Below are 11,141 nucleotides of genomic sequence, written 5' to 3' on the forward strand. Positions count from 1 at the left end.
TTTGTAAGGTGATCAATGTATTGAGCAATGCTACAAAAATGACCAACATAGAAGCTCAACAACACATAAACATGAGCAAGACAGACCTTGGTCTCATTTGCATCTCCGTCACACTAGTTTTACATTGCCATTCATCTGTTACACATGTTTCAATTGATAACAAATCCACTTCCTGAATCCAGTCATACAACAAATATTGTCACATCTATAATGTGTACAGAAAGATACCCACTACAAATGGACAAAAGCTCAAAAGATGAGAACCTGCAGAGGGACACAGAGTCACGGACTATATTCCCTCACCTTAATCTTGCATTTCAATGTCGGTGGATTCAAGCTTCATACTGCTCGATTGAATGGAGACAACCAGATCCTCAATTCTTAGCGGAAGATTCCTTGCCACATGCTGGAACAAAGCTTTTGAGTGGCCACATGCAAAAGCACGGGCACGATTCGGCTTTCCAACAAACTGCAGCTCACCGATTTGCATGTTCCAATCCACAAGTTTCACACTTCCATCTCTAACAGCAAAGCGGAGAAGGTTCCCTGGTCGCCGGTTTGACTTCCGTATGAATTCACTGTACAGACCACCAAATACAATAGGAGGATCGTCAGAAGTAACTACCTTGCCATCTTCTTGTAACTCCAGCACAAGATGCTGCTCACTTGGTATTTCTCCCTTACTATCTTTCCATACTAGTGCGAGCGGTGTGATTCCAGCTTGATAATGTGCATGTTTGCTGTTTTTTTCAAGAATACGCAAAAGATTTACATATTATTGTAACTAAGAAGAATAGTTTAAGCATACACACGACACGCTTCTAATGAGCGCCCTAGAAGGTCTTACATCTGGACCTTCCTAGCAGTTTGTTTCGAACTTCGATATTACATAAAAGTAAACAACCGAACTAAGAGCAGTGCAGTAACCTACGGAGCTAGACGTCTCCGTTGCTGACCGCGCGACCCTGCTCCGTCATCCGAGAAGAGTCTTCTACCAGTCCTAGCATTGGTCGCCGGGAACAGCTTGTCCAGAGCTTCCACTTCGCTCGACGTCAAGTCCCCTGCGAATAAGTCGCCGTATGCTCGCTTAGACGCGGATGAAATTGGAGTTGTCGGCGGTGCAAAGCCCATCATTTGCATGAGGAGCACCTCACCCCGCTTGGAGGTCGGAATGTGCGCCAGCGGCTGAGCAGCGATCCGTCTACTCCTTTTTGGCAGGGGTTGCCTTGTGGTTGCCACCTTCTGCCTTGGTGGGCTGGCAATTAAAGGCGACATTCGCTTGAGCTGCACCTCCTCAGTGAACCAAGCGAGACGCGGGGCAGCTTCGCGTGGTGTGGGCGTCGCGTTGCTGTGGGTGGTGCAGTCATCTGCGACGCCGGGTTGTCCCGCCCGTGGTGGCATGAGCTATGCCGGCCCCTACACTAGCGACAACAGAGCCGTTGCCAGGGAACAGGTGCCCACCACTGGTGCTTCAACCTCCTGAGGGGTTGCCACTGCCGCCTGAGTAGGCAGACACTCAGGTGTTGCTGCACTCATTGGCCGGCTCACGACGAGCGAGGCGGCAAGCTCCTCCAACATCGGGTCGAACGAGCCGACCCATACGGGAGGTCCCGTGCTCGCACACGGCGCCAATGCCAGCGGATCTGGCTCAAGGAAGCAAAGTATAGTAGCCGAAGAAGTGGCGTTGTCAGCAGGCGTGCCCCCTGCTGATGTCCCTCGCCGGCTTACTCCGACGGCGTCGGTGGCAGCGGCAAGTGCTGTTGGTGCCCCCCCCCCCCCCCCCCGCCCCCTTGTGCGGCCCCATCCGAGCTCGGTGGACCGCCATGTGGCGCCTGGGAGGCTGGAGGGTCGCCACGAGGAGAGTGTCATGGCAGGTTGCCACCCTTCGTCGCCGACTTCGTAGGCCTGGGCCGCTTGCAGTCCCTGGCGAGGTGGCGGTAGTCGTGGCAGCGCAGGCAACGTCGTGGCAACCGGCAAGTTGCGACACGGTGCGAGTAGGAGAGACAGTTAAAGCATCTGTTGCGAAGCTCTGCGAGGATCCTCCGTGCCTGCGGGAGCTGCTTTTGACGATGCTCAACCGAGGCGGTCGCAGGTTGCGTCTCCTGCCGTGGAAGGATCTCCCGCCACCCATCGGCGTTGGGGGCGGAAACCCTTCCGCGACGACCAAGGCGTTGGCGGGCAAGGATACGGCCATCCAATGGCCGAGCAGGCCGGCCGTGCACCAGCTAGGGGCGCGGCCGGCTGCGTCTCCTCCGTCTTCGCCTAGGTCCCTGCCGTCCATCGACCACCACGTCATGGCCCAGAGCCGTGATCGGACGAGCCTGGGTACCTAAGTATGCTGCTTGAAGACCCTGAAGAGTGCATTCATATATAGGGACGACACCGAATTTATATCTGTGATATGCTGATGGAGGATCGCCGGCAGAAGTTTCTGTGAGTTTAGAATTCAACCAGAAAAACCTGAACTCTGCGGCGTAATCATGCATCGAATAGCCTCGCCAACAAATCATGTCGATGATGTAGTATGTTTCATCAGGCTGCACCACAAGCAAAATAAAATGTTAAAAAACAGACAGAAGCAGCAAGTGAGTACACAAGTAGATTGCACCAAATGAAAAAGGAAATGTGTTAGGTTTAGGTACCTCGTGAAAAATACAATCAAGGATGGAGTAACTCGCTGGGCCAGAAGTATCTTTTGATGATCCATTTGGTAGAGCAGAAGGGAACCGATGAAGAATGGTTCCATTACGTCCTCTGCTCACTGTCATGCCATTAGTTGACACGACCAAACATCGTTTGCCAGATGGCCTAGCGAAAACATACGTATCTAATAAAGTGAAAGGGAAAAAAAATAGTGTCAATCATAATCAGCCTGTTCGGCTGGTGCTGATACGATCATGGATTGTTACTGCTGGCTAGTTTGGTGTGAGAGAAAAATACTGTCCTAGCTGAAAATTTACGATCGTTTACGACCAAGCGAACGTGCTGAATGTTGGAGACTTATGCAACTTTGAAGACATGATAGGAGTAACTGATGACCAGAGATTGAATAAATGTAAGTGTATTATATATGATTTTTTTTTGTTAATTTCAACGGGGCAACAAGGAAACAAGAAGAATATTTCGTAATGTTTTTGCAGAAGAGTAGAGAGGCAGAATGAAATAAATCAAACCAAATTCAGATAAGTATGTGCTAGATAAAAAGGACAGTGGGAACGAGAGTAGCAGACCAGTGATCTGCGCGGGCGGGGCGTCGACCATCCACTCGGGGTCGGGGAGCATGATCTGGCGAGCGAACCACGGGCGTGCATTGGAGCCGCGGAGCCTGGAGGGTGGAGGCGGCCGCCGCGACGTCAGCGACGATGTTCTCTTGCTGTTCTTCATGCTCGTCGTCCTCGTCGTCGTTGAGGTTGGTGGCCGGCTGTCCGCGGTAGGGATTTGGGCCGCCCTGTGCGAGTAGGCTAAGGTTCCAAAGCGCGACGTAGATGCGATGCACCATCGAGGGCCCCGTGGCCACCCATGCTGCTCGCCGCGAGTCCGCGCCCGTCGGCGTCAGGAGGAGGTAAGGTCGGGCAAGGCATGGTCGCATGGAGGCTCGTCGGCGTCAAGTCGCGTGCGCGCGCGGTGTGCTAGACGCTTAAACCAGGCTCCTCTGAACGTCACCATTGTAGGATCTCCGGCCAGCCGCCGGGCCGCCGGCCGCTACCACTTGACCTAACGCTACGGCACCATCACCAACGGTGAACCGCGAGGACGGGGGACGCGCGCTTCACCATGGACGGAACGAGCAGTGCCAGCATGCATCATGTCATCACGGACGTACGGAACCAGCAGCCGTCGCAGCCACCACCACGACCTTCAGTGCGCCTGGATCCGAGCATGCATGCCCAGGGACATGCGGCCGAAGAACTCGACGGCCCTCTGGCCCCCGCCGTCGCTATCTGTGATCCCCCACGCTGGGCTACCAGCAGGCCAGCTCACGGACACGGGCTTGCTGCCCCTCCGAGCGGCGCCGTGTCTGCAGGCCTCGCCTCCAATAATCCAGGATTTCCCCACCGATAGCTGCTCTAGTAGGAGAGCGGAGGAAAATGGCGGGCTCTGTGAGATATAATAATTACACCAAAAGATAAAAGACGATTAGTTTAAACAAAATCAATTTGTAGCAAATACGCAGAAATTCACTAGGTCTGATAAAAATAGGGATTTGCTATTTATCTATCAAAACAAATTTCTTCACAACAAAACTGTCAAATCTATCGAATTTATCAACTCACAATTTAGCATAAAGATTCGCATCACAATTCTCCTTCATCTTCATCAAGTCCGATGTGCGGCGGGTGGGATGATGAGACAAGACGACCGTGATGGCAAAATGGCAAGGCGGTGAGGAGGCAGCAAGGAAGCGACGAGGAGACGGTGAACGGTGAGGCGGTGAGGAGGTGTGGCAAGGTGGAATGGCGAGGAGATAGCGAAGTGTGGCGGCCAAAGGAGCGTCGTTGGCGTTGAAGGCGAAGAAGTCCCTTAACAACGCTCATGAGGGTTCGAAACAATCTCGTCCCCTACCAGTCTTGCACTACCAGTCTTGCATTGACAATGTGAATCCACTATATCGCTTCTGATAAAGTTCAAGCTCCGCCCGAGTAACGAGTGTAGTCCCAGACTCATAAGAAACGCTACCTTAGGGTTGCTCCAAAGGAGTTTCTGTATCATTACCACCACTAACAAAACCTTGCAATACTCTTCGTTCGGGCCATCTGCAAATACATTCAGAGGTAGCAAAAATCACCGAGCATGCGCACGACAAAGTAGACCATTCAAGATTAAAGGTAAACAACGATAACCTACCCTCGAAGTAAGAAAACCAAAGGACCTATCCAACCTTACCTTCATAAAGACCTTGGAGCATGGCTTCGAGAAAAACTTCACAATGATCCATATCCGGAACCGACAAAAACCAAATAGCCACCACCTGAGCCCAGTATTTATAAGGGGGTGGAAACCCAATTGTTGCAATACACAAATCCCAAAAAAAATCTCGGGTGCGCATCAGGGCAGGCGACATACGTGCAAAAAATCTCGAATCAACAACTAATACAGAAGCAAAACAAACAAACAAACAAACAAAAAGACGTACAAGCATCCTAACCAGGCAACTCATACGAGGGGCGCTTATCCCGAATATCCTCCAAATCTCCCTTTGGTCATACCAAGGCTCTGCTTCGTTCCATATGAGATGGCACAACACAAAGCTTCGAGGTATGAGGGGATATTGTTGGGGGCGGCACCTTCGGGACTCCACAAGCGCTGCAACCTGCAAGTTCTCTTTATATCACACTTGGGTCCTATCTTGCAGGGTTTGCATTGAAAGTCCCTAGTGAGGGTCATACGGAGGTGCTCACCCCCAAGGCATATTACGAAAAGTGGGTCTGTGTGAGGGACCACCACTAGCTCATCCAAGCAGAGGGTTGTCGACCCGACCACCTTCGCTTAAATACAAGTGGCCATCAAGGTTCGACACCCTCGACGTGGAGGAGAGTGGTTGAGACCGAGAGGACCAAGGACCAACTTACCCTTGGATATGTGAGAAATATGCCCAATCGGTTGTAGGAGTTGTATAATTTGTGTGTCACCCATATCCCCTATAAATATAGTGCCTCATGACAATGACGAGGTATATTAAATGACACTGCCATCTTTTACATTTGGTTCACTGCTTTGGGCTCACTACCAAAGAACCCTTGATCTCGCGATTGAAGGTCTTCTTAGTGGTTGTTATCCTAACGAAGTGCTACATAATTGATGATCGATCGTTTAAATTTTAAATGTGGTTATGTGGTTTTCTCCGTAGTGAAGCACACGCATATTTCCTAGTTTTGGATTCGATTTTGATTTCCAAACACACGGATTTTTTTTGTTTTCATTTTTGTATTTTAAGGGGAATTTTTATCCTTTTTTTAGAAAAAAGTCTATATCACCCCCTGAGGTTTGGAGAGGTGTCCACTTAACCCCCAAAGTATAAAACCAGGTATTGAACACATTAAAGTTTGCAAAACCAGTCAGTTAACCCCCTGGGTGGTTTTGCTAGGTGGTTTTGTATATGGCACTCCTAGCTGGCTGCCTTTGCTGTGGTGTCCAGGCTATCAGCCCGCACCACTGCTGCTCCACGCACACCGCCGCTGACCGCGCGCACGCACTGTTGCGATTCCTGGTTTACCGACTCCTCTTCCTCAGTCACCTGCGATTCCTCTGCGAAGGCTGGATGTGGGACGAGAAATAGCGTCTCTGGACAGTGGACGGCCTCAAAGCCAATGGCAACGGCTTCAGCGGCGGCGACGATAAGCCAGGATGGAGCTGCAGGGTGGTGGCGCCGGGCTCAAATCAAACACGGGGCCGGGCAAAGAGAGGACGGGGAAGAAATTCGACGTGCATGCATGTCATCAGGCTGGCGCATGGCTGCTGTTACGAGCGACTACGATGCGGTTTGATGATAGGCTAACAAGAAGCAAGCTGATGCATAGGCTCTCACATACCCATCGGAAGCGGTTAAAACCCACTTCACTCTGCTGCAACGAGAGCATTTGAGGCATTGCTGGCTCCTTCGCAAGCTGACGCGTGGCCACTACAAGTTTCACAAAAACACACTCTTTCTTTTTAGAAACTAACCCGCCGTCCAGAGCCTCGCTCGCCGCTCGGCCGCACCCGGCACCCGCACGATGGCTTGGGTCACGGTCACGCCCACGCACGGCTTGGGTCAATCCCGAAACCCTAGCCGCCGTCATCTCTTATCTCCCCTTAGCCTCGCCGTGCCGGAGAAGCGCGCCTCGATCTACAGGGGAGGGTGGTGTGCTCCCGTGGCCACGCCGCGGTGGGGTGCGAAGATGCTCTCATGGTCAGAGCAACAACCCTGACTCCCCGAGGTGATGACGAGAGCTGAAGGTATGAGCAAGCAACTTCTCCTTTCCCTTCTCGTGCCTTATCTCTACCTCCTCTCTAAGATCCATTCGCTAGAGCTAAGCTTGATCTCTCTCCCTCTCAGATCTGACCACGAGCTCCTCAATGGCATGAGCATACGCTCGGACGGAGCTTCTAGGTGGCGTCTTGGGGACTCGTCGGTGGTGGTGCACAAGGCCTCCATATCGGGTAGCAATACACTTGTTTCCTTTGTTGAGGGTGTTGATTTGGTGTTGCTTGGGGAAGCCCAGGTGGAGGCCTATGTTGTGGTACTAGAAGATTGCACAGCTCATCAATCATCAGGCGCTGACCACCTTGGCAAAGTGAAGCTAGCTACGACTACAGATCGGTTGTTACTTTCTCCTGTTCGAGTGTTCGTGTTGTCATCCTCACAGGCGATGCCATCTCCCCTGTTTTCCACTCCACATAACAGGTGCAGTGCTCCTTCTGATCATTTTTCTTCTCCACCATCCCCTAGATTTCCTGGCTCCTCCAATGTCAGTTAAGGTATGTAGTGAACAAGAGAAAAGATCCGAGTCAATTTAAATCTAACAGTATTTGATTCATTAGGGCTGATATGTGATTGTTCGCGTAAATACAAGTTTGTTCTAGCTGTAACTTTGTTCTTGTGATGATAAAAAATTGGATCGTTTGTTTATTTTTATTATAATATAGTATGGTAGAGATGCATCTCGTGTTAATTGACTTTCAGAGTTTCCATTTATTTTGATAGGGTTAGTGTTAGCCATATTAGCTAAGTGTACTGATGATGCTCCTCCTAAACTTAATAGTCATCCACATAGTGGTAAAATTTACCATGGTTTCCAAGGTGCATTAATGGTTGACAATGAGTAGTGTCTTACTGAAATGCAATACTTTGAAAGTATGAACTAATCTAAGCCTTACTCTTAAACCATTTACTTAATGCCTTCTTGCAGGTCTCAGTTATTGTCGTCTTGAGTCTGCAGTTATCTATTGTGAAAGCATTGTTATACTAAGATGTAAATTGACAAGGCATGAACAATTGGCTGCAGAGCTATATGAGTTAGATGGATTTGAGTTTTAATTTTGACACAATTTTAGGAGCTGTGACCACTTTTGACTGATACATTGTATTTCATGAGGTAATCTTTCATCTAAAAAATGGTTTCATGTATCTTTAACTATTATTAGCATTCATCGTTGTCATACATTGTCCAATATGGGAGGTGAGTGAAGGGTGTTGATGGCAAAAGGGAAACTAATATCTTGTCTTTGCAAAACCTCTAAGATGGATTGCTAGCAAACTGAGAGATTCAGAAATTTAGTAACTCCTGATGGCCATAAGTGCCTTGTTAAAAACAGCCAGGAAGCTTGAAAGAGGAAAGAAGATGGGCATAGTTTTAGATGAATATGATGTTGTCAATGTATGGTTGACAATGGGCCAGGGGATTGATACGTGTGAATTATGATTGAATATGGTATAAACTATCTGCATGTTGCATAGTAGACTATTGAGATGAAAATTCCATCCATGTAAAAAATATATTACATGGTCTACAAAACCAATAGTTGATAACCAGTTTTCTACTATGTTGATTCTTCTAAACCAATATGCAACACTTTGATTTTAGTAGAAAATTATTACACATTAAAAAGGTTGCCTAGACTATTTGCAGATCATAAAATGAAAACTATTTGCACTCAAGTTTCTTCGGTGCAAGCTAAATGTTACAGCCGCAGAACAGAAGTAGTGCACTTGGGAAGTACATTTAGAGAATGAGAATCTATCTGTTAATTTAGAGTAACCCTTAGAAAACTATATACAGACTCTTAGTTGTCTAATTCTAGCAGTCCAACATGGCACCCCGCAATTTGCCTATGCTTTGCTTTCTGCAATTCTACATGTGTGTTTTTAACTCCATGTTTTGCTTATGATACTTTCTATAGCCTTTCTAGATATTATAAATATCTATGTTAATCTATTACCTAATTCTATATCAAGGCAAGGAGTATGTTGCAAACTGAGAAGACAACTTAGGTTCTATACACGACGTGATACTATGTGTAGTCCCCTTAACCATAACAAAAATCCTAAACCATTTGATCAACAACCAGAATGAGTACTTCATAGAGGTATGCAAGATTGGTTTGTTTGTGGAACCTGAGCTTTGCAAGGTTGGACTAGCAATGCCTCAGCTGGCAGCCAAACCTCATGGTCTGGATGGCAGAGCATAGCTTCAGGTTATGGTTCGAGGAGGATGTTCATGGACTCTGATGTAATATGTTCTGTTGATTCATCGCAACGCATGTGGTCGTGCTTGTTCATTGTCCCATCGATGTAGTATGTTCTTGTGGCCGTTGATGACTGATATCATCCTGCTGCTATCACCCATGCTCTCACCTGCCGTTAGCGGAGCAATTTTGATAAGAAAAGGCAGCGCAAGCGGGTGGATGATGCAGATATTTCCTTCTTCATAGTAATAAGTAGAGATTTGTGCTATGTACATGTCGGTGTGACATGCTGATCTTAGGCTCTAACTCTATGATGGCGGTGATAATGACTATATATATATATACATCAATGTCTGATTAGTTCTTAACATTATTGTCTAACTATAAAGCATGTCCATTACGCGTGAAAATAGTCTTTGTTCTTCAAATCATTGCACGGCGCCCTTCGGGCGCCTGATGTTCTAGTAAAAAGAAAAGAAGCTAGCCAATGGGTGCATGAACCTATCAACATGGTGCTGACACCCATGGGGTCCTTGGATGGATGTGTTAAGTTTAATGTACTGATGTTTAAAGATAATGGTACTGATGTCTGAAGTTAACTGTAGTGATGTTCAAAGTTTACTGTACCGATGTTTAAAGGTAACTGTATTGATGTTCAGAATTAGCTGTACTGATGTTCAAAGTTAACCGTGCTGATGTTTAAAGTTTACCATACAGAGACATGGCGGAGGAGGCCTACAGGAAGACCACTAGACCTGCGTTGTCGTGCGGTGAAAGGTGGCAGTAGCACGATCTTGGAGGACCGGCCATGGCAACGACAGACTCCATCCATGTAAAAAATATATTACATGGTCTACAAAACCAATAGTTGATAACTAGTTTTCTACTATGTTGATTCTTCTAAACCAATATGCAACACTTTGATTTTAGTAGAAAATTATTACACATTAAAAAGGTTGCCTGGACTATTTGCAGATCATAAAATGAAAACTATTTGCACTCAAGTTTCTTTGGTGCAAGCTAAATGTTATAGCCGCAGAACAGAAGTAGTGCACTTGGGAAGTACATTTAGAGAATGAGAATCTATCTGTTAATTTAGAGTAACCCTTAGAAAACTATATACAGACTCTTAGTTGTCTAATTCTAGCAGTCCAACATGGCACCCTGCAATTTGCCTATGCTTTGCTTTCTGCAATTCTACATGTGTGTTTTTAACTCCATGTTTTGCTTATGATACTTTCTATAGCCTTTCTAGATATTATAAATATCTATGCTAATCTATTACCTAATTCTATATCAAGGCAAAGAGTATGTTGCAAACTGAGAAGACAACTTAGGTTCTATACACGACGTGATACTATGTGTAGTCCCCTTAACCATAACAAAAATCCTAATCCATCTGATCAACAACCAGAATGAGTACTTCATAGAGGTATGCAAGATTGGTTTGTTTGTGGAACCTGAGCTTTGCAAGGTTGGACTAGCAATGCCTCAGCTGGCAGCCAAACCTCATGGTCTAGATGGCAGAGCATAGCTTCAGGTTATGGTTCGAGGAGGATGTTCATAGACTCTGATGTAATATGTTCTGTTGATTCATCGCAACGCATGTGGTCGTGCTTGTTCGTTGTCCCATCGATGTAGTATGTTCTTGTGGCCGTTGATGACTGATATCATCCTGCTGCTATCACCCATGCTCTCACCTGCCGTTAGCGGAGCAATTTTGATAGCAAAAGGCAGCGCAAGCGGGTGGATGATGCAGGTATTTCCTTCTTCATAGTAATAAGTAGAGATTTGTGCTATGTACATGTCGGCGTGACATGCTGATCTTAGGCTCTAACTCTATGATGGCGGTGATAATGACTATATATATATATATACATCAATGTCTGATTAGTTCTTAACATTATTGTCTAACTATAAAGCATGTCCATTACGCGTGAAAAATAGTTTTTGTTCTTCAAATCATTGCATGGCGC

The 11,141-nt window shown here is 47.0% G+C and overlaps 1 protein-coding gene across 1 annotated transcript; it reads right to left on the reverse strand.

Annotated features, from left to right (window-relative positions):
- Positions 1 to 22: 22 nt before the first annotated feature.
- On the reverse strand, positions 23 to 3,408 carry LOC136454442 (uncharacterized). Its single transcript, XM_066454866.1, has 4 exons — positions 3,231 to 3,408; positions 2,643 to 2,827; positions 2,227 to 2,537; positions 23 to 740 (listed from the first exon to the last, which is right to left on the reverse strand). The coding sequence occupies exons 1-4, from the start codon at positions 3,382 to 3,384 to the stop codon at positions 305 to 307; spliced, it is 1,086 nt and encodes a 361-aa protein (XP_066310963.1). The 5' UTR covers positions 3,385 to 3,408; the 3' UTR covers positions 23 to 304.
- Between the last annotated feature and the right edge of the window lie 7,733 nt (positions 3,409 to 11,141).

Source organism: Miscanthus floridulus, chromosome 5, assembly GCF_019320115.1.
Source record: "Miscanthus floridulus cultivar M001 chromosome 5, ASM1932011v1, whole genome shotgun sequence".
In the NCBI taxonomy this organism is placed as follows: domain Eukaryota; kingdom Viridiplantae; phylum Streptophyta; class Magnoliopsida; order Poales; family Poaceae; genus Miscanthus; species Miscanthus floridulus.